General features: G+C 36.6%; 4 protein-coding genes across 5 annotated transcripts; 2 read left to right on the top strand and 2 right to left on the bottom strand.

Moving 5' to 3' along the window:
* Positions 1–781: 781 nt before the first annotated feature.
* Positions 782–5,280, bottom strand: LOC111781772 (phenylalanine--tRNA ligase, chloroplastic/mitochondrial). Its single transcript, XM_023662466.2, has 10 exons — positions 5,044–5,280; positions 4,636–4,826; positions 3,296–3,502; positions 3,094–3,211; positions 2,616–2,692; positions 1,873–2,052; positions 1,713–1,757; positions 1,464–1,568; positions 1,054–1,170; positions 782–964 (listed from the first exon to the last, which is right to left on the bottom strand). The coding sequence occupies exons 1-10, from the start codon at positions 5,228–5,230 to the stop codon at positions 914–916; spliced, it is 1,278 nt and encodes a 425-aa protein (XP_023518234.2). The 5' UTR covers positions 5,231–5,280; the 3' UTR covers positions 782–913.
* Positions 5,281–7,965: 2,685 nt separating this feature from the next.
* On the top strand, positions 7,966–12,257 carry LOC111781275 (copper-transporting ATPase RAN1). The gene is made up of 9 exons (XM_023661779.2): positions 7,966–8,430; positions 8,739–9,356; positions 9,483–9,912; positions 10,015–10,340; positions 10,410–10,468; positions 10,551–10,893; positions 10,988–11,182; positions 11,266–11,523; positions 11,603–12,257. The coding sequence occupies exons 1-9, from the start codon at positions 8,119–8,121 to the stop codon at positions 12,077–12,079; spliced, it is 3,018 nt and encodes a 1,005-aa protein (XP_023517547.2). The 5' UTR covers positions 7,966–8,118; the 3' UTR covers positions 12,080–12,257.
* A 102-nt stretch (positions 12,258–12,359) lies between these two features.
* LOC111781277 (polygalacturonase QRT3-like) lies at positions 12,360–14,641 on the bottom strand. Its single transcript, XM_023661780.2, has 2 exons — positions 14,091–14,641; positions 12,360–13,549 (listed from the first exon to the last, which is right to left on the bottom strand). The coding sequence occupies exons 1-2, from the start codon at positions 14,526–14,528 to the stop codon at positions 12,482–12,484; spliced, it is 1,506 nt and encodes a 501-aa protein (XP_023517548.2). The 5' UTR covers positions 14,529–14,641; the 3' UTR covers positions 12,360–12,481.
* A 2,365-nt stretch (positions 14,642–17,006) lies between these two features.
* Positions 17,007–22,960, top strand: LOC111781447 (protein SUPPRESSOR OF FRI 4). 2 transcript variants are annotated; one of them, XM_087120188.1, is made up of 7 exons: positions 17,007–17,469; positions 17,930–18,030; positions 20,251–20,377; positions 20,517–20,941; positions 21,614–21,765; positions 21,851–21,904; positions 22,585–22,960. In XM_087120188.1, the coding sequence occupies exons 1-7, from the start codon at positions 17,276–17,278 to the stop codon at positions 22,654–22,656; spliced, it is 1,125 nt and encodes a 374-aa protein (XP_086976314.1). In that variant the 5' UTR covers positions 17,007–17,275; the 3' UTR covers positions 22,657–22,960. The 2 variants fall into 2 exon arrangements, with proteins under 2 accessions (XP_086976314.1, XP_023517800.1); XM_023662032.2 differs by having other exon boundaries at positions 17,012–17,469; positions 20,517–20,893.
* The last annotated feature ends 24 nt before the right edge of the window (positions 22,961–22,984 follow it).

The following is a 22,984-nucleotide window of genomic DNA, read 5'->3' as shown; positions in this document are numbered from 1 at the left end:
TTAATTATTCAAAGACCGTGTAGATTGCTATTTATGTAGCTTCGGGATAGGGAATTCCCTATCAGGAAAGGTCTTTATCGTATTTACAAAAATTGTAAGGTATATTGGTAGTTGGAGGAGGTGTTGAAAAGTTATCTGTCGTTTTTCTTGTAGTTAATGTTTATCATAATATCATTTTGTTCGGTAGATTATCTGCCTCTAGTTCAAGTTTGGTTGTTTTATGTGTTGTTAGAAGTTCTATATATTTTGTATGTACAATATTTTAACCTGCAGGCCTGGTTAGTTGCAAAGAAATATCAAAATTGGCTCAAGTATTCTGGAAAAGTACCTTCCTTCAGCTTCTATTCCATATAAAAGGAAGATATTGGACCTCAAATGCGCTTCTGACTTTTTTGGTTTCAGGAAACAAACACCAATAGAAGAACTGGATTCCTGGCTATATTATACATAAAGGATACGTTTGGTACAAAATTTAGTTCAGTCCACCCCCACCGAAGATCAAGGCATAACTTATATCTAAGCACACATGAAGTTCGCGTTCTTACTCCTTTATCAAATTTCAGACAAAACACTGAAGTCCAACATTCTCATCTAGGCAAAAGTGATCTATTGGTACATATAATGAGTTCAATAGGTCTGAAAATCAGCAAACGCATAGTAAAACATGAGGTAGGGGAAAGAAACTGATTGCGCATTAATAAAAGTTTAGCTTGCAGCACATCTCCACTTCAACTGTTGATGATTATTTTCATGGATTTAACTGGACTATATACTCTTATACTTCCTATCACCCAGTTTGAAAAATTTTATTTAAAAAAGTTCAGATGTGTACAGAATAAAATTTCAGTTGTAGAGCAGGCAAAAAGGAAATAACATTACGTGGGTTTGACTGAAATTGTTGCATGTCCGATGCTCATCTCAAGACAACTTTCAACTTGCTATGAACCTGTTCTCTCACATTCCACTGCATTTGCAACCACAAAATATGAGGTTGTATTCAAACTTCTTTCTAAAACAAACTAATATATAAAAGGGATACAAAGTTGATAGTACCTGCAATTCATTGATTTCTTCATCCGTGAGTGACCGTTCCATAGATCGGTAAGCAATCCTGTAACAGTGACTCGTCATCCCCTTCTTGTTGTTGGTAAAACTGTCAATCAATCGCACCTGCCAGCATCCGTTTGTAAAGAATGGAAATTATTTCACTAACGAGGTAAACGCCAGGTAACTGAAAACACCAAACTTTCTAAAAGTGCATCCATGAACAATAGAAAGTTTTTAGGTTTACACATGCAGCTTTATTTTAACAACCAAACTTCAGAGAACAGATAACTAAGAACGGCTAAACAACAATATTCAAAAATAGAAATAAAAATTTCTCCTGACCCTACATTAAGCATTTACTTCACTAAAATTATCTTTAAAATTTTTTATGCACTTGAAAACAGTTAATTACATACCTCTTCAACAAGATCACCGGCAATTCCTCTAACAACTTCACATAAATTATTCTCGGTGAAAGATTCATTGATCCAAAAACTAACGTCCTTGTAGCAAGGTGGAAACTGCAGCAGATGCAATTACTTAAACTTTTCAAGATAATTTACAACATATAATTTGTTAGAAGTGATATAGAAACTAGTGAGAGGTTCCTTAAAGAAATAGAATTAAGAATTAATCTCTCCATGCCTAAAATGCGATAATAGTACCTTAGAGAACGGTTTAAATTTAACACCTAGCTTGCCCTTTGAAAACTGCAAATAAAAAGGCGAACGTGATGATTGGATAATTTATTTTTTGAGAACATACCAAAGGACAAACAAAGTAAAAAACAATGAAAGAGTACTGTTAAATGATACAATTAGATACCTGAGAGGTAAATCGCTCATCAGCTGACCAAAATAAACGGATATCAGGTATATCAAAAAGAACCATAGCCAACCTTTCCAATCCGAGTCCAAAAGCCCATGCAACATTGTTCTCTTTACCACTTCTTTTCAATATTTCTTGCTCCATCACTCCACATCCCAATACTTCCAGCCATTTCTCCTGCATGGGTAGAACATCAAATAACTCCTCAGATGAAGGATTTCCTTTTATTATCTTTGGTTCGAAAGAGAGACAAAACAGACAATAAATTCCAAGAAGGAATTAACAGCAAACGTAGTGTAAATAATTTCATGAGGAAATCTAAAACATGATTAAAAAATTATCCATTCATTCCTTAATAGCATTCATGGGAGGAAATAGTAGTTGAGAAACGGTTGTAGCCTGTCAGGATGACTCCTTTTTTCCCCTTTGATTTATTCTATGATATTTTTTATATCTCATCAAAAGAAAACAAAAAATTGCATCTATGCCCTCCCCCAAGCATGTTCTTCGCCCTTCAGTTCCCTAGTCTAATTTATCAAAAAAAATTGAAGAGGTTCATTTTTAAGTTCATATATGATAAACCAGAAATGCCACTAGAAATGGAAGTTTAAAATTGAAGTACATAGACTTAAATGTATTTTGGTAGCGATGGAAGTCATTTATGAAAGAAGTAATGCAATGTGCCATAATCAAATTATTGAATTCTGAAGAGAAAATTGACTAAAAGATCATCTATGTACCTGAAAGAAAATCTCAAGTTCAAATGATGGGTTCGTAAATGGAAAGTATGTATCAACCCATCGCATTTCCACAGCACCTGGCAGGTTTAGTAGATTAGTTTATGATAACATAGCTCCATTACGTGTAAAACCAATGCAAAACTTAAAATTATTTTTAAAATCAAAGCCTAATTAGAAAAGTGGGGGAATTTATTCTTCATTGTTATCTAAAAAATGCAACTACTTTTGGAAGTTTTTTTTTTTTTTTTTTTTTTTTTTGGATCATATGCAAAATAGTAATCATTAATACTTATCTGATTTATTATATTTGTTACTCCTAAAGTTTGTCTTTTACCTGCCTATTCTGGAAGCGTAATTATATTGACTCTACCCAAAACTCATTTGTATTTTCCAATTTGAATTTCCAACAGAACTACCTACTCATAACTAAGGCAGAAGGGAAGAATCATATATGCCTTAATTCAGATACGTCTCTTACCAAATAAATGCCTTGCCAAACCTTCCAAGCATTTCTTCAAGTCGTCAGCTGCATAAGATGTTCCATCTGTGCTGGATGCCTCCCAATCATTTAGAGAAAAAACACGGACACCTTCCATCTGAGAAGTAGGCAAAGAAATTCACCAAATGAAAACTTTGGTAAACTTAGCAAAAGACTTGATTGCTATATTTATTTAGAATACCTGATGAAATACAGGGTAGTGAGTTGAATCAATGGAATCCCGACGGTACACATCTCCTGTCACAAGAAACTGAGTATATCCACTTCTCAACAGCTCCGCCTGATGAGCACTTGTATGACATCTCAGGACAGTTTGCGAGTCAATATAGTATGTATCATTATAACTTCGGCTTACATGATCTTCTGGAACCAACACATCATCAAAATTCTGCGGACATAAACATAGGATTAAGATAAAAGAGGCATTGTATGTTAAGAAGTAATTATTAGTATTAAAGAAAAGCACGTAAGCTTTTGAAATTCAGGAAAAAGAATTTAACCAATTGCCCGGAAAGTTGTCAACTACCAAACTGAGCCCGCTTATTCCAAAAAAAAAAAATTCAGTACTTCAAAAAAACACACACACAGCATACAAAGTTACCCAAAAATTTAGTTTTGAATTTAGTTTCTATTTGATCCTTAAAGGTTTCAAAAGTGGCCGGTTTGGTCTATGAGTTTATGTCTTGTCCTTTTCAGCAAAAATTAACTACAAAAGATAGCTGATGTACATAAAGGGGGCGCTCCAAATTGAACGTTCTACATGCTTAAGTACTGCAGAAACTACAAATGTAAAAAGGAACCTAAAAAGAAAAAAATATGAGATGCAGGTTCTTCGGGAATGGAACTCTTTAAATAATGCAAAGGGCTAGGAATGTTGTCCATATCCTAGCAATGCTATAAAAGATGAATGTGAGCAAAACTCAGATTTCAAATAATATTGAAACTAAGTCACCATTTACTAAGAAATGTTATAAAAAATTAATAAACTCTTCAAGAGTCGGAAGCTTTTTTTTTTTTTTTTTTGGAGCAACTCAAGAGTAAGAAGCGTGGTTTTAGAATTCTATCATCTCCAAGCCTGCAATTACCTGCAGTTGCAGTGCATTTCTAATTGTAGATTGAAACACAAGCATGGCAAAAATTCTCACTCGTGGATAATTGTCAAACTAAGTCTGTTCTCACAATATACTGAACAACAGAAGCAATACGAGTTACCAAAATCAAACAGGTATATATTTTCTGTCATTAGTCCTGCTCGCACAGAATGGCTAGAATACTTGTAACTTTCTAGACAAAAAATTCTTCAATTACTCTGAAAGGTCTATCAGATTCCAGTATATCCATTGTGTAGACCTTGAAAAGGTCAATATGAAATATAAAGTCTGTAAAGCATCTTATTAACTCATTTCCCTAGGGCTAAAGATAGCCATAAATTGGCCTTGTTTCATCCTTAAAGCTAAAGGAACGTTCTCCCAAATCGTTGTTAATTTCCTCTAATAAAAATTGATGAGCTAAAAAGCTTACCTCCTTCACAGAAACAATTGGACTGAGGTCATCAAATTTATCGAACTTATTTGAGTAATTTGTATCAAAGTAGTTGTATATCTCGTTCTTCAGAATGCCGAGTGGATGGTTATCTTTTCGGTGGAGTTGCACACCAAGTTTTGAAAAAATATTATCGGGGACATTGTTCGTAGGATCATCTCTCACAACATCTGCAAACCTCCATTAATATTAGTAACTCAATCACATTAAAATTTAACTTCAAAGGACAAAAAAATCCATAGTAAGATGGTCGATTGACGACATCGCGGAAGTTCAACCAGAAAATCACACAAATAGAAATGAATAAACGTCAGAAGCCGATTAGGATAACAATCAAACAACCAAACAACATAGACAGCTAAGATAGAACAAGAAAGAGTAGTTTACCATCTCTCGCAATTGCGACTCCGCCAAGTTCAGAAAGTGAAGAGACCGGGTGTCTCCATTTCTTGCAGTGAACGCTGTCGGAGGAGAAAGCAGCAGAGAAAGCGACGCTTCTGAGGCAGTTCCGGCGTAGATGACTGGAAGCATCGGCGAAGAGAAAAGCTCGAGTGAGTGGCAGAGTGGATGCCATGCTGGTCGTCTCGTCCACTCCTACATTATCTTATCGCGGGAGACTTTCAGGCGCTGTCGACCGCAACAGACAAAGGAACCAACGAACGAACTAACTGTGGGCTTACCCAGGCCCATTTTCGACCCAGCTTCAAGGCCCAATAACTTTAGAAAATACATTTTTCAACAAAGGCAGTTGGGATGTTATTTTATTAAAAGATATTATAATTGAATTAGAGAATTAAGGCGTAGAAATCGGGTCCTAAATTGAGATTATAAAATAAAATGATATTTTAAAGGAAAAAAACAACAAAAAAGAGCAGAAGAAGTTGGCTTAGGTCACCTGCTAACTGCTTATTTTATTAGTATTTTAATTGTGATCTGGTTTTAACTGCGTTTAGGACTTGGAATCCGTGGGTGGCCACGGCTCCCTTGCACATAGATTTGTTCGGACAAGCATACCTCCAACTAAATTACAACTTTGCCCCCAAATGCCCCCGCTAAAATAAACCTATTAGTTCACTTATTAATTGGCTTTACTGTAAATTTAACCTCATTAATCGAAACATTTAATATCCAGACGAAATTAATGGGCTTTTCATTAATTTGTTAATTAGGTAATTAACCAATTAATGGTTGATTGAACGATTCTCTATTGTTTGCGCTAATGCTTCAGAGATTCAACCAATCGGGTTTTTTCTTTTCTTTTTTTTTTTTTTTTTTACGGAAAATCATTTAGTACACGTGTAATTCATGTTGTCGACTCCAATCAGGAAAAAACCATTTTTTTCGAAAGGTATCCAATAACCGCGGGTCCCACTATGACCAAATGACCGTAATAGTCCCTAAATTTAGTTTGTCCCATTGAAGATTTTTTCTATTTGTTTTATTTACTACTTATAAATTTATTAAATTTCATAGCTTTTCTTATTTTGTATTTAAATTAACTAAAATAGTTTTTCTATTAGGATTGAGTCGTAGACTTTTTAAATGGTAGCCCAGTTTTTCAACACAAAGATCCTCCGTATAAATTACTTAAAAACATATACCTTTTAAATCTTCATTTTCCGGTTAAAATGCACGTTTTAAAAAAAAATTATAACAGTTCAAGTCTACCATTATAAGATATTGTTCATTTTGACTAGTTATGTATTGTTGTTAGTCTCACGATTTTAAAATGTGTCTACTGAAAAAAAGTTTTAATACCCTTCTAAAATAATGGTTCATTTGACTCTCAAATCGAAAAAATAATAACTTAAGAAAGTCTATACAATGGATGTATTTCGTCACCCAATCATAGCAAAAAGTTGTGATAATTATAAAAGAAAAATATGGATTCCACATAATAAAAAAGGTGTGGTGGAAGAGTGATAAACTCCATCTCATTTTCCATCTTTATTATCTTCTTGTGTTTTTTTGGTCGTTCTTAGATCCACATTGTTTTTATAAATATTTCCCTTTTTTCGGTGGAAATTTAGTCACCTTTTCAATTATATTTTCTCCATACATTGACTATCATCACTTTAATCAAACTGGATTCAGAGATAGCCGTTGGATGGGACAGAGTCAAGAAAGCATTTCTTATTTTTAATAGAAGAGTTGAGAAACATAAACGTAATCGTTTAAGTTCACCCGTCCAATAAATCAATGTCGAAATAGATAGATGTAATAGTTCAAATCCACCACTAGCATATACTGTATTATTTGAATTTTTTATTTTGAGCTTTCCTTTAAAACGGTAAAATACGAAAAGTTTTCATATTCTTATAATAGGGTCCCACAATCAATTTATAAAAACTAGAGAAATAAAATTTTTGAAGTATAAATGCATATAATGTTATTAATATTATAACCATCTTAATTATATTATTGTTATTATAAATAATTTCAACATAAAAAATGAATTGAAAAAAATGTTAGGGGATTTGATGTGAAATTGATGTGAATTAGAAAAATAGAAATAACAAAACTTTAAAAGATAAATAAAGTACAGTGTTTGACCTTAGAGGTTTATGTAAGTTTTCATTTATTATCGGCTACAGTGATGACCGTCCGTCAGATAACGGTCAACGGCGTCACCGTGTCTGAAACGACAATGGAATTACACAAGGATACCACACAATTACCTTTACGTATCTTTAAATTCCAATCCTGTCCCTCTTTTCTCTCAATATTCTCAATTGCACCATTACAGTTGCATTTTACTTCCATAAATGTTTGAGAAATAAAAATAATAATCTGATCGAATTAAAGCTTACACCCTTTTGAAGGCAAGTGCTTTTAATGTCTTTTCCAATCAATTGAAATTAAGCAATAGCCTTTTATTTTTACTGCAAGTTACATGGTTAAAACAGTAAATTACAACTTTTCGTTAACAATTGAATTTCTTATAATAATGTACGACCATGCTGGAGCACCCCTCAATTATTATCTTATAAATTGATACTTGTCTATAATTTTTTTTAACTAAAAAGAATATTTAAATAAATAAGTAAACTGAAGGATAATTTTGAGGGTTGAATTTAAAGAATTTGAAGTAATAAATTAAAGTTTGTTTTTTTTGTTTTTTTTGGTTTTTAAAGCAATATTGTTGTTTTGACGAGGCAGTACAAGAAGTAAGAAGAAAAGGAGGGCATGTGAGTACAAGGAGTACGATTTGTTGGGAGGGGTAAAATGGGAAACGTAAAAAAGTTTCCTCCCACCACCATCCCTCTGTGACTATTGCTGTCCCACCACCTTCACCAGCTTTGGTTAGACAATTGCCGTCTCAACCTTTCTTCTTCTTCGGGGAAAAGTCTCCCATTCTCTCTTCAATAAATATCTCCGCCAATCTCTATGTTTCTATCCTCCTCCCTCTTTTTCTTCTGTTTCTGATTCATTTCCCGCTTCGTTTTTGCACGGCGAACTTCAATGGCGCCGGGCCTCAGAGACCTGCAGCTCACCCAGGTCGCCCAGCGTCCCTCGGCTATTTCTGCGGCTCCTGAGCTTTCCGAGGATCTCGAGGATGTGCGCTTGCTTGATTCCTACGAGAGCCCGGAGGAGAATTTGGGCGAAATTGGGGAAAGTATGAGGAGGGTTCAGGTCACAGTTTCTGGGATGACCTGCGCTGCTTGTTCTAATTCCGTCGAATCGGCTCTCAGGGGGCTTAATGGCGTTTTGACGGCTTCCGTTGCTTTGCTTCAGAACAGAGCTGACGTGGTTTTCGACCCCAGCTTCGTTAAGGTTTTTGTTATTTTGTTTTCTTCTCTCAGCCATATCCATAACTGTGATGTTGGATCGATGATTTAGGGAAGATGGTTAGTTGATTGTGTTGCAGAGTGTTTTATGGGGTTTTTTTTTTTTTCTTTTTCTTTTTTTTTTGTGTTGTGGGAAGTGGGAAGAATTTTAGAAAGATAAGGAACAAATGGAATTTAAGAAGAAAAAATCACTCGTTTGGGTTGTAGGTTTAAATCATCACTGAGTACATCAATTGGAGTCCAACAGAGTGATGAATTTGAACTAATTTTGTTCTAATTCTTCGATAAATTCAGGTTGAGGACATCAAGGAAGCGATAGAAGATGCTGGATTTGAGGCTGAGATTATACCTGAAACCAGTTCAGTTGGAAAGAAGAAGTCCGATGGAACGCTGGTGGGTCAATTCAGCATAGGAGGTATGACATGTGCAGCATGTGTGAATTCGGTAGAAAGCATTTTAAAAGATCTTCCTGGCGTTAGGAGAGCGGTAGTTGCTTTAGCCACATCATTGGGAGAGGTTGAATATGATCCAACAATAACCACTAAAGACGACATAATTAATGGTATTGAGGATGCTGGATTTGAAGCTTCACTTGTACAGAGCAGTGAGCAAGACCAAATTTTTGTAGCGGTTTCCGGCATTGCTGGCGAGGTTGATGTACAGTTTTTGGAAGTCATACTCACCAACTTGCAAGGGGTGAGGCGGTTCCTCTTCAACAGGACATCAGGAAAACTGGAGGTTGTTTTTGACCCACAACTTATGGGTCCCAGATCCTTGGTGGATGAGATTGAGGGAAGAAGCAACAAAAAATTTAAGCTGCATGTTACCAGCCCTTACAGTAGGTTAACTTCTAAAGATGCTGAAGAAGCTATAAACATGTTTCGCCTTTTTGTCTCCAGTCTGTCTCTCAGTGTATGTCAATTTGCTTCTCCCTCAGCTAACTTAAGTTGAATATGTTTCTTATATGTTTGAGTTTGTTATTATTACAAAGGAAGAATTCGTTTTATTTTGAGATTCCAAATATGGTGTTTCTTCCAGGTACTGATCTTTCTCCTACGAGTAGTATGTCCTCATATTCCTTTAATCTACTCATTGTTACTCCGGCGCTGTGGGCCGTTCATCATGGATGATTGGTTGAAGTGGGCATTGGTGACTGTTGTGCAATTTATCATTGGAAAGCGCTTCTATGTCGCAGCTGCTAGAGCTCTTCGAAATGGTTCAACGAACATGGATGTATTGGTTGCTTTGGGTACCACGGCCTCTTACACTTATTCTGTTTGTGCACTTCTATATGGTGCAGTCACCGGATTTTGGTCTCCTACTTATTTTGAGACAAGTGCTATGTTGATAACCTTTGTATTACTGGGGAAGTATTTGGAGTGTCTTGCCAAGGGGAAAACATCAGATGCCATCAAGAAGTTGGTAGAACTTGCTCCTGCCACTGCTCTATTGCTTATCCAAGATAAAGGTACTTGGAGAGATTATTTAGCTTAAAGAAAAAGTTGTTAGCCGAGATGTCGCGAATGGACAATCTTCTAATAGTTGACTGATTCTAATTTTGTGTTTCTAGGTGGGAATCTGATAGAAGAGAGGGAAATAAATGCTCTGCTAATTCAACCGGGCGATGTGTTGAAAGTTGTTCCTGGTGCAAAGGTTCCAGCAGATGGCGTTGTTGTTTGGGGTTCGAGTTATGTTAATGAGAGTATGGTTACTGGAGAATCTATACCTGTTCTGAAGGAGCTTAACTCGCCTGTTATTGGGGGTACAATTAATCTTCATGGAGCCCTTCACATTCAAGCAACCAAAGTAGGATCGGATGCTGTTTTGAACCAGATTATTAGTTTGGTCGAGTCAGCACAGATGTCTAAAGCCCCAATTCAGAAATTTGCTGATTTTGTAAGTATCATGATGGGTACTTTAAAATCTGTCAATTCTGGTATTCATAGGCTTCTGTTTGGCCTGCAGGTAGCAAGCATATTCGTTCCAACAGTTGTTGCAATGGCATTGTGCACATTATTTGGTTGGTAAGTTTAATTTCAAATTATTAGCTGAGTCGACGAGTTTATTGAGTGGTTAAGGATCTGAAGCCCCTGTTGGTATGTATAGGTACGTTGGAGGAATTCTTGGGGCTTATCCAGCTGAATGGCTCCCAGAAAATGGGAATTACTTTGTGTTTTCGCTCATGTTTGCCATAGCAGTGGTGGTGATTGCATGCCCTTGTGCGCTAGGCTTGGCAACACCGACTGCTGTCATGGTTGCAACAGGGGTTGGTGCCAGCAATGGCATCTTGATCAAAGGAGGTGATGCTTTGGAGAGGGCCCAGAAGGTTAAGTACGTGATATTTGATAAAACAGGCACACTAACCCAAGGGAAAGCGTCGGTTACCACTGCCAAAGTCTTCACTGAAATTTCTCGAGGAGATTTTCTTAAGCTGGTTGCTTCTGCAGAGGTGACTTCCAATTTTTATGACTTCAAATCATCTTTGGATATGCTATTGTTAACCAAGTCAATCATTAATCACTATTGCCTTTTCTTCTGGCTAGGCTAGCAGCGAACACCCATTGGGAAAAGCTATAGTCGACTATGCACGTCATTTCCATTTCTTCGATGAGCCTTCTACAACCGAAAATGTGGGAAACCAAAGTAAAGAAGCTTCTGGATGGCTTTTCGATGTCACAGAGTTCTCTGCATTGCCAGGCAAAGGAATCCAGTGCTTTGCAGAGGGGAAAAGGATTCTTGTAAGAGTTCAGTGTACTAGTTAAAGTACATATATGGTTGTGTTTTGCGGTTGTTGTTCTAAAAATGTTGGTGTCCTGAACAGGTTGGGAACAGGAAGTTGATGAATGAAAGTGGAGTTTCCATAGCGCCTCATGTGGATAATTTCGTTATAGAGCTCGAAGAGAATGCAAAGACTGGTGTTCTTGTTGCATATGATGATAGGTTAATTGGAGTTTTGGGAATAGCAGATCCACTGAAGAGAGAAGCTGCAGTTGTTGTTGAGGGTCTTGTGAAAATGGGAGTTGCTCCAGTCATGGTTACAGGGGACAATTGGAGAACGGCTCAGGCTGTCGCCAAAGAGGTCTGTTAGGATCAAAATTATTTGTTGATGCTCTCTTATTTACACAAAATGTAACTAAATGAGACAAAATGTTGTGCAGCTTGGCATACAAGATGTGAGGGCAGAAGTAATGCCAGCAGGAAAAGCGGAAGTCATCCAAAACTTCCAAAAGGATGGGAGCATAGTTGCGATGGTAGGCGATGGCATCAACGACTCGCCTGCTCTAGCTACTTCGGATATCGGAATCGCAATTGGTGCGGGGACTGATATTGCCATTGAGGCAGCCGACTTCGTGTTGATGAGAAATAATTTAGAAGACGTAATTACAGCCATCGATCTCTCGAGGAAGACATTCAATCGGATCCGATTGAATTACATGTTTGCAATGGCGTACAATGTGATAGCAATTCCTGTTGCTGCCGGACTATTCTTTCCATCTTTGGGGCTTAAGTTGCCTCCATGGGCGGCTGGTGCGTGCATGGCTTTGTCGTCGGTCAGTGTTGTTTGCTCGTCTTTACTTCTTAGGAGATACAAAAGACCAAGACTCACAACCATTCTTGAAATCACTGTAGAATAGAATGACTTTTACTAAGAAAACAAAGAAGCCCAATTTTTGTGTTGAGATTAGGTTACCAATTGTATCATAATTTGTTGCTTGTGCTTTTGATTGTCGTGTTTCTAAGTAAAGTTCTCTGAATCCAACTACTCATTGTTGTAAGATCTTTCTCTGAATTTATTTGATTTGTTGTTATTGACTTTTGCGTTGGAACACTAAGAACATTCAATCTTAGTTGGTGATCAGATGGTTGGTGGTAAAGGTTGCGTTTGCTTGACGAACAAAAAACAAATGACGAACATTTCAAACGCTTTTTGCGTATCAATTTCAAGCTACGCTCTTACCAATTTACATTTTCCTTCGCCTACTTTGTAATCACTTATTATTAACCATAAATTTTTTACCTTCCTCTCTTCCATGTGTCTAACTCTGCCCTTGATCAACCCTCGCATACACGCTTCCCGACACTGCGACGTCCGTCTCGATCACCACCCGATTATCCGACACATTTCTCACCATGTGCTTTGGGAATCCGTTGTCGGTGCTTCGAAACGAATACTGTACGTTCCTAATCAAATTCGGAAACACCAGAACGGGATTGAAATCCACAGTCCATGAAGTTCCGTTTCCCTGCCATTCCGCGCTTCCGACTGTTGATTTCACTTGCATTCCTTTCACGTTGTTCCTCGCGATCACCACCTGATCTATTTGCTTGAATGCAGATTTCGACTCGTCCAGTTGTACGATCGCCACTCCTGCGTTCGATCCGCTGAACATGTTATCCACGATGTTCAATCCATTAACGACTCCGTTGATCGATTTCAGCGTGATCGCAGCGTCGCCGAGGAATAAGGTGTTCGAAATATGGAGTTGGACTGGATCTTCCGCCACGATTCCGGTGTAGTCCATGTACGAATCCACGATTCTGGTCTGTGTTAGCCCCGGTAACTGCAAGTATATTCCAGTACCGCCGAACCCGGTAGCCTTGTTGTAGCAATGCACGCCCGAGATAAGGTTTGCTTGGCCGGAGATGAAGATTCCTGTTGCAGCGGAGAAAATAACGACGTCAATGACGGCGTTGTCGTTGCCGACGAGGCTGATTCCAGTTCCAGAGAAGTTTCGTTCACCGGGATCGCCACCCGCGGTGATATGCTGGCCGAGGAAGGAGCTTCGAATGTAGGTTTCGTGGCCGCCTCGCACTGAAATTCCGGTGGTGGCGAAATGTGTGATGTAGCAATTATCTATACTTATTCTCAAGGAATTGACGATCGAAATGCCGCCCCCTCTGTAATTGCAATCCAATAGAAGGTCTCTGAAAGTGATGTACTCGTAATTGTAAGACGTAGAAGAACTAAGCGACGCATCTTCTGCGGAGTTCATCACTTTGTCGTTCTCCATTATTTTCGCTGCCGCTGATGGCGAAGGCGACAATTCGATGAGGTAACCATCAGAGGGAAAATCGTCTGAAGCGTGCAAACTTCCTCCTTGTATCTAATTCATAATCAAATTCGTTAAACTGCATTGCTTCATAAATTGCTTCATAAATTGCTTCATAAATTGCTTCATAAATTAATTCATAAATTAATTAAAGAGGTATAAAGTCAGGAGTAGATATACCAATCCGAAGAAAAGTTAAAAAAGAAGTTAGGAGTTGAATTTATTGGTGCACGAAGAAAGCAAGATTTGGACGGAAAGAAAGCGAAGGGCGTTTGGTCTGGACAAGCAATGCTTTCCATTTCCCAAAAGCTACCCTTTGAATTTTTTATTTTTTATTTTTTCAATTTAAAACTCAATTAAAAAAAGAGCTTAATAGACTCCTGTTTTTTCTCTGGCAAAATTAAGTGTCTAGTATTCAGGAAGGAAGCATGTGAATTCGCATTTATGGCTCTCTATCATTAATTTTCACCCACCATCTTCCCATTTCTACTCCAAATATCAAATTTAGTTCCACACTTATTAATTTTCAATTAATTCATTTTAGTTCCAACTCTAAATTAGGAAGATTTTTGTAATCAAGTGCGGGAAAGCGTACCACAATATTTCCTACACCGGCACCCGGTAACCGCAGCGGACGACTGATCAAGTAATGTCCACCATCCAGGTTAATCTGAACCCCACCCAGATTTCTGACGCCGTCGATCAAAGACAAGTCACTCGTAGACCCGTACGCGTCGGAAAACACCCGGAGAATCGATTCTGTGCTGTCGTTTTTACCCGTGGGATCGGCTCCGTAGGAGGTCACGTGATACACACGAGCGTCAGTGGGAACGGAATCGCGTGGAACCAACAGCGAGGATTTGAGTTTGTGTAATTTGGTCAAATGGTGATTGTAATGGCGAATGCGGGCGGAAACGTGGGTGGCCGGCGGCGGAGAAGAAAGGGAAGGAGTATTGGGCGCTGCAGAAAGAAGGGGGAAGAGGAGCATGGTTGGGAGACATAAAATGAACGAGAAAGCTGGTTGTTTCGCCATTGTTGATGCTGTCTTGAGAAATGTATCGGAGCGCAGGCTTTTATAGAGAGAGAGAGAGAGAGAGAGAGAGAGAAAGAGAAAGAGGAGTAGTTCAAGTTAAAGGTGGGGGCCGTGGAAAAAAAATACCAGAAACCAAGATTTTAAACACAGTACACATTGTTTATGGGAATGTGATAAAGAATATGAATCACAAACAAATACCATACCTCCTAATAATAAGCAGATACAAAAAAATAATTAAATTTGAGTATAAATGTGTCTTCTATTATCAACCTTTTAGTTTTATTTTTGAACCTTGTATGCATTTTAATATGTGATTGAGCTTCTATAAATGTGTTTATTTAGTCGTGTGATTAATTATAAATCAGTTTTGGGTACATAAAGAAGTTAAATGGTAGCTAAAAGTCGAGGGAATATGAATTGCCATTTTTGAAAATATAATGAGTAAATGTGGAAGAAGTGAAAAAGCTGGACATGTGATAGTTGGGTTGGGAGATGGAAAAGTGTTTGGGTTGGGTTGGTTTGGTTTGGTGGGTTAACGAAACGGAGAGAGGGTAAGGTATTTTTAGGAACAAAGTTAAGTTGTTGTTGAAGCAAACCCTAAAGTTAAGGTATGTACAAACACCCACTTTTAATCAATTAATTTATTTATTTTTAATGAAGTAATCGGCCACTCAATTCTCAAACTTTAATTTCTCAATAAATTCAGCAACAAAAATAAGGCGTTTGGCTATTGCCTATTGTCTATGTAATGTACTCTCTTTTGTAGGGTGGTGGACTTTATGTTTCATTATATATTTATGGTTTTATTTTCCAAGAATCCATACCCTACTTATTATCTTTCCGTATAAATATACTAATTACAAGAGATGATTGCTAGGTTGCTAAATGTGGCTAATATTAATTGATGTGGCCTAAACCTAAACCTAATATGGGATGTACGCATCTATATATTTATTGTTATTATTATTATTGTTTTATTTTGGAAGAATCCATACACTACTTGTTATTTTTTTCGTATAGATGTACTAAAGAGACGATTGTAGGTTGCTAAATGTGCCTAATTACAATTAATGTGGACTAAATCTAATAGGATGACAGAAACGGTAGCAAATTTTATATTTGTTGTTTTATTTTAGTTTCAAGAAAAATATTTTTATTTTTTCTTTATTGCCATTAAAATGAGGAAATGCAAAAAAAAAATATAGATTTAATAGGTTGTTTTTTTTTTTAATTTCAAGCAACTATTATTATTATTATTTTTTTTTTTTTAAGTTTTTAGTCAAATTCAAAAAATATAAATTATTTTTAAAATTTTTAAACTTAGTGTTAAAATGTTTGTCAAAAATAAATAACAAACAAACCAACTAAATTTAATAGGTAAGTGAATCATGAGCTTAATTCTAAAAAAAATAAAAGAGTTATTCAATACGGTCTTAGATTTATTTATTTTTTTAATTAAGCTTAGTATTAGTTTTACGAATGGGTGTTTTTATTTTGTTGTCACTACTAATCCAATTTTTAAACTACAAAAATAATAATAATATATATATATATAAATTTTTTTTTTTTTAAATTACTAATGATTTAAATATTTAAATATGAAACTCACTCCCATATTAAAAAAAGAATTAGTTATATATCCAATTTTAAAGTCAGGTAAGTATTTAAATTAAAATGAAAAAAAAATACAAATAGTCTTTCAAAACATAATTTAGGGTTTTTTCTTTTTAACCATCAAATCATTTTTTAATAATAGAGTCAATTTTTTTAAAAGATATATGGTAAAATAGTAATAATATTATTAATTCTTTTAAATATAGTTACTCAATAATCTATCCATGATTCACGATTTAATTTTTTTTTTAATATATAAAAAAAAATACAGAAACTCACCTTTGGTATCCCATTCTCAATTTATATTTGAAATTTAAAAAGCTACGTGTAGACCAAGAACCTTATATAATCGACGATCGTATTCTAATCTAACGTGGACATCTATCAGTAGCTCAAACGAGTATAGTATAAAATTATAGTCATGAAAAGAGAATCATGTATGAGCCATGTTTTATGCTTGTTGTAACACAATATTAATTAAATTATGTAATTCATCATCAACTACATTTCGATGGATGTACCTCGAGTTCGTCGTGGAGCTGTCAAAGAAGGCGAGCACCACATGGTACATGAGTATCGGTTGATATCTTATAACATTTTGCTATAAATTAGTTTCATTATTAAAAAAATAAGAGACTTATTTGTATTTTAATAAATTGTACTGATATTACTTAATTATTTACTAGAAACAATCAATTAATAGATTAACCACAATCATTAATCAATTATAAACACACAAACACATGGTTGGATAATTTGCAAAATCTTTATAACTTCCAAATCTCCGATTTTATCTTCACTATTTAAATTATTTTTGTTAAAAAATTATCCCCAACGTGCTATGACTATTGAAATTACCCCGAGAAACAACTAAAGATCGAGAGGGAAAAAAAAGGAGCGCAAAATCAACAACTGCAGCGAGCGAGTAAAATCAGAGATCGGCGCGGCGTGAGGGGGCGAGTTGGGAGACAAAAGAAAACTCCCTTTCCGGATAGTGGAAGGCCACAAGCAAAACCCTAAATCTTCGCGATCTCTGTTCGTTTGATTTCCCTTTTCGTTTTTCCACAATCCAGTGCTTGCCGAAGAACTAATCTTTCCAACAAGGAAGCGCAGCGGTGTGTGTTCTGGTTATGGGGAAGAAGAAGAAGAGGGTTTCGTCTAAGGTATGGTGCTACTATTGCGACAGGGAATTCGACGACGAGAAGATATTGGTGCAGCATCAGAAGGCCAAGCACTTTAAGTGCCATGTCTGCCATAAGAAGCTTTCTACTGCTGGTGGTATGGTCATCCACGTTCTTCAGGTCCACAAAGAGTCAGTCACAAAGTATGCGAACTATTTCCCTCTCTTCCGTTTCTTTCCGCAACGATAAATCTGTATTTTTACTTTTTATTTTGTTTAGTGTATTTTTATCGTCTTCTTTCTCTGCGGAGATTCGAGGATGTATACTGCTCTGCTTAAAACACCTATTTTACAATCAGTCGTGGTTTATAGTTCCAGGAAATTGTTTCACTGGTGGTCTGTATTACAGACTGCCCACCGTCGTAGTAATTAATTTGTTAGCATTCAGTTTTTTTATTTTCTTTCATATATTCTCATATTCTGGATTGTAAGTTTTGAACGTGAAAACATACTGGGGTATACTAGATAGACTTGCCTCTCAATGGAGACTTTTGTTTGTCTAAGATCAATCACATGTCGATCAATTACTTTCTGAACTTGTACTTTTTGTGTTGGTCACGTTTGCATTCTAACGTTTCTATTGTTGGTGGTAACCTGGTGATAGAGTTCCTAATGCAAAGGCTGGCAGAGAATCAACAGATATTGAAATATATGGAATGCAAGGAATTCCACCTGATGTCTTGGCAGCACACTACGGAGAGGAGGGTGAGGATTCTGTATAACTTATGCACGCATTGTCTTTATCTTTGCTTACACCTATTATTAGTCTATTACTTCACTTCCTCTTCCTCTCGGGCTTTCTCATGATACACACGTGTGTAAATAGACGTATAGGAAGATAATGAGTTTACGGGTTTGTTATGTTTGTGCTCAGGCAAGGTGACTCTTGAACAAGAAAGTATTTTTCTTTTTATTTTCCAAACCGTGGTTTGAATTTGGTAAATCCCCCCCTGTTATTCTTGCCTAATGGGGGATATTTGTCCAGTAAGTTTGGTCATAGTCAATTTGTCCCACCCCCACCTCCACCCTTATCCATAATATATATTTGAGTTGTCTCTCTCTGTGCTCTTTTCTTTGATGTTTCACGACAAATATAGTATCTTTTAGATTCTTTTTATGGTTGGATCAGTCTGTGTGTGTATTATAATCATTTTTCTTTTAAAAAATACATAAAGCTAGATATTTCATTGATAAGATGAAATATTCAAAAGAAGAAAGCCCATCAAAGTAACTAGTAATTGCGAATGAACGTCTTCCTGGAAGTTGCAGTTAAAAGTTGAACCAGATCAGACCTATGACCTTAAGTACATTTGTGGGGATGTATCTAAAACTCTTTCAAAGAGGTCAGTGGAAGGGACCTGCATCTGAGTTGGGGCACCTGGAGATTAGCATAATCATAATCATATTAATTTTTGCACAAGGCAACATTCCTCCAACTACATGATATGTGCAGTCCAAGGTCCTAAGGAGTATAATTAGTATTTGGGATGATTAAGACAATCAATTCCATCCAAGGAAACTAATCAAGCAAAGTACCTGATCGTCTATGGTGACTATTGATTAAGGTCAAAGTTTGCATGGGGACTAGCTTTTGTAGGATAGGAAACATAACCTTTCTTGTTAGTTTAGCTAGCGATTTGAAGAGGAATTCTTATTGGAAGCCATTTTTGGGATAAAATATATGCTTGAGGATGTTATAGTATGCCCTTTGAATTAGAAGTTCTTTTGAAATGGAAGATGACATTAGAAGATTGTTAGAAGTGGAAGATCTCTGGACTTGTTCAGATGGCAACCCTTTCTAATGATGGGTTCAAGAGGAGCATGCTCCAGTTAGTGTGAATAAGGAAGGGTGAAGGGCAAAAAGGAAAGTATTCATTGTATTTGATTGAGTGAATCATGAATGTTAACAAAGGATTGTATGGTCGTAAGGTGTTATATATATTGTCTGTATTACATAATATTCATATTTAATACCCGATTGTGGTTATATGTATGTGTGTGTGTATGTATATATACATAATGAGAAACAAGACATTTCATAGATGATATGTAATTGCAAGAGGCGAGGAAAGCCAAACCCCAAGCCAAGGAAGTTGCCAACAAAGTTAAAAAATGCAAGCTTGGTTTCTTATGAAAAAATGAAAGTATTCTCTTGCACCACACCCCACTTTAAAGTAAGCGTCATATCCATGTGCAACAAATTATAGTTTCAAAATATGGATGGGCCGTCCGTCTTCCTAGTGTATATTGGTACAGTTGCATTAACCTTTTCTTGTTGTTACAAAAATGATTAGCTAAGCTTTCATTGACAAAGGTAAGAATTCGAAACAAAAGGCCAACCGACGGAAAAAGAAAACAATCCAGACCAAAGGAGTCAACCAATTAGTCGTGATAAAAGGGGCTCCAATCCATAAGAAAAAGACCTAATGGGTAATTACAAACGTTTTTGTAGACAGACACTCAGATGGAGGCACTAAGCCTAGCTAACGACAAAATCTCCTCCCAAGCTCTCTCCAGATCCCTAAAATTTAGTTATTTCTGTAAGGTTAAGTATCCCAAAGGACAGAAAAGAAGCCTACCTGCCATATAACTTGATCTTTATCATGCTTAATTATAATATTCTTAGTGATCCAATATACTTGCCATGCTTAATTTCTGATGGTTCCTGAATAATGAACTTAATTGAGTCTTTTTTTAAAAATTATATGAGGGGGATGCATTGAGTGCTTAATTTCTTTATGTTCTCCAAACTTTCCTACTCTTGTATATTGGAGGGCATGATTTCTTTTCCACTCTCCCCAATCTTTTGTACTGCTTAATGATGAATGGCATTTTGTTTGTTCCTTGTTAAAATAATGTTTTTTAAGCATGGCATTGGAAATAGTGGTATAATTATAGTATTATGGAATTTTTTCTTTCTTGAAGATGAAGAGTCTGCATCGAAGGTTGCCAAAGTGGAGATGCCACCAACTCAGATGGTTGGTGGTATGGTGCCTGGATCGCTAGGTATTATGTACCCTCCTCAACCAGGTTTAGCTGCAATGCGACCTATGTAAGTATCTTCCTATCTTTTTGTCTTCTGTTCACTATTACGTGCTTAACTTGATGTTTACACATTTTTTGTGTTACCTTCAATAAAATGTAAAATTATGAAACATTGTTAATTTCCTCCAATTATCATGTAACTGCAGTTATGCTTCAACTGGACAAGCGCAGCCTACTGCCTGGCAAGTTCCACCTCGTCCCCAACCTTGGTTTCCCCCAAATTCAGCCGTTTCAATTCCCCCTCCTGCCCCATTGGGCTATGCTCAGCAGCCACTATTTCCTGTGCAGACTGCAAGGCCCCCACTCCCAGTATCTTCAACTCCTATGCTCCAGCCTCCACAAATAACGCCTCCTGGATTGCCTTCAACTACACCTTCAGTTTCGGTATCTCAACCGTTGTTCCCTGTTGTTAGTAATAGCCACGGATCTACCCAAAGCTCTCCTTTTCCTTCATCTTCACTTCCAACAAGCATTCCTTTGACATCTGCAGCAGAAATCAAGGGCTCATTGAGTATACATTTGGGTACTAACTCCTTTTCCACTATTTGCAATCAAGTTCCAATCATTCCAGGTTCATCTAATGACTTTATGCAGTCCCTTCTGTATGCCTTCTCAAGACTTTATTCAGTTTGATTTTCTCCCAAGGTCTTGAGTAAAGTAAAATATTGTAGTACTTCTAGAGAGTTTTTTAATGTCTATTGGCAATATGTATTCATGTTAGTTGATAATTCAAGTTTGGCCTTTACATAAACAAATAATCGTAAATGTTCTATATTCCAAGTATGTTTACCTCTATACTTTGTAAAGGGTTATCCACTAGTAAATTTAGTTTCTATTGTAAACAAATGGAATCACAATCTATTTGTTTCTCCTAATGTAGTTTCAAATACAAACTCTTGCGAAATTAGAAAGTCAGTGGAGCCATTATCTGACTGAGTCTTTAAGTTGTGTATGACTTCCTGCATGCATCCCCATTACCTGAAACAAAAAGGATGCAAGTGACCAATGCCCATCCGGCATGTCTGGAAATAGCTGTTCCTTTTTTCCTGTTTATTTTGAGATTAGAGATTTAAATCTTTGCATGTTTCAAAAGACTTATTACCTATGGAATTGATGAAATTTTGGTATTGCTGCACGCCTTCCCAACTCCATTGGTTAGAACATATATCTTCGAGCTTGTAGTAGAGACTTTGATTTTGTTTAATTACTTAACAGGGTGACTTAACTGGATTTAATGCTATAGGTGGAGTATTGAGCAATTCACACTCTTATGCCTCGGGACCAAATACAGGCGGTCCTTCCATTGGACCTCCTCCTGTCATTGCGAATAAAGCTCCTATTCAGCCATCAACAAATGAAGTATATTTGGTTTGGGATGATGAGGCGATGTCTATGGTAAGTTTTCTTGTATTCAGGTTTTCCATGAATTATCTTGATATTTCCAACCTGTTTTCATTTTCTTATGTGTGAACTTGTGCAGGAGGAAAGAAGAATGTCCTTAACTAAGTATCAGGTGCATGATGAAACTAGCCAGGTAAGTTATACTACAACTTAAATACTTGGAGTTCGTTTTCAAGTCTAACCATGTAGGGGTGGGCTAGACATGTTTTTGTTTTTGAGTTCTTTGTAGTATGCTGTGTACCTTTCGATTGTTGGGATGTATAAAAATCTGGTTTTTATTTCATTACAATGTAGATAATGTATTTTTCTTTAGAACCTTGAGCCTGAACTCACTTTTTACCTCGAACTTCATCATCAAATGTAAATGCTGTGTTTCTTTTAACTGACATTTTCCAGTTTGCACGCCATACCACCAATCTTGTGGGCATCAAAAGGCTCAAGTAGGTATTTATGTTATCCCACTTACAGTGTGTGTATGTAGAAGGTTCTACTACTTATTGCATCAATATGGTTAAGAACGTAGTGTATTCAATTCTTCTTTTTGGCTTTTGAATCTATTATATGTGATTCACTCTCCCTATGCTTGATGCCAAAGTGGGGATTTGGGTGGAACAAGGTATTACCCTACAGATTTTTGCTCATTCGTAGCATCATTACAATTTATTTTATGATCGATCAGTGAATACGACTTTGACCAGGTCAGCCTCTTTTGCAAAGTTTGGCACCTCTTGCATAAGACTCGACCATATGATTTGGCGATGGCATCATTTCTATAATTTCTCTCTAATCATAGGTATCGTATTCTTGTTTCAGATGAGTTCAATTGATGCAGCCATAGACAAACGAATCTTGGAAAGCAGGCTTGCTGGTCGAATGCCATTTTAGTTCAAGCCAGGATGACAGGTTTCATGAAGCTCCATAATAAGCGGTATGTGGCTGTAGGTTTCAGAAGAATCTGTGGAATTTGTAAGTCGCCAGGCAAATGTTGAGAACAGGTTTTTAGGGTGTCTAACAGATTGAGAAATTACATAGGCCAGACAGAAGAGAGTTTTCTTTGTCCTATTTATGTTGTCAATTATCTGTAGGTGATTAAAAAGAGAAAGGGTGTGTTCTTGTTGGTCCTTTTTGTTTGTTGTTCTTTTCCCCCGCTTAGTGCCAAATTTGCTACTAGAATTTGAGTTTAGAGAAAGACTTGCAGTTTCGCCCTTGGGAG

Source organism: Cucurbita pepo, chromosome 19 (assembly GCF_057944985.1).
Source record: "Cucurbita pepo subsp. pepo isolate OVF chromosome 19, ASM5794498v1, whole genome shotgun sequence".
NCBI lineage: Eukaryota > Viridiplantae > Streptophyta > Magnoliopsida > Cucurbitales > Cucurbitaceae > Cucurbita > Cucurbita pepo.
This window is presented reverse-complemented; position numbering and strand designations above follow the sequence as displayed.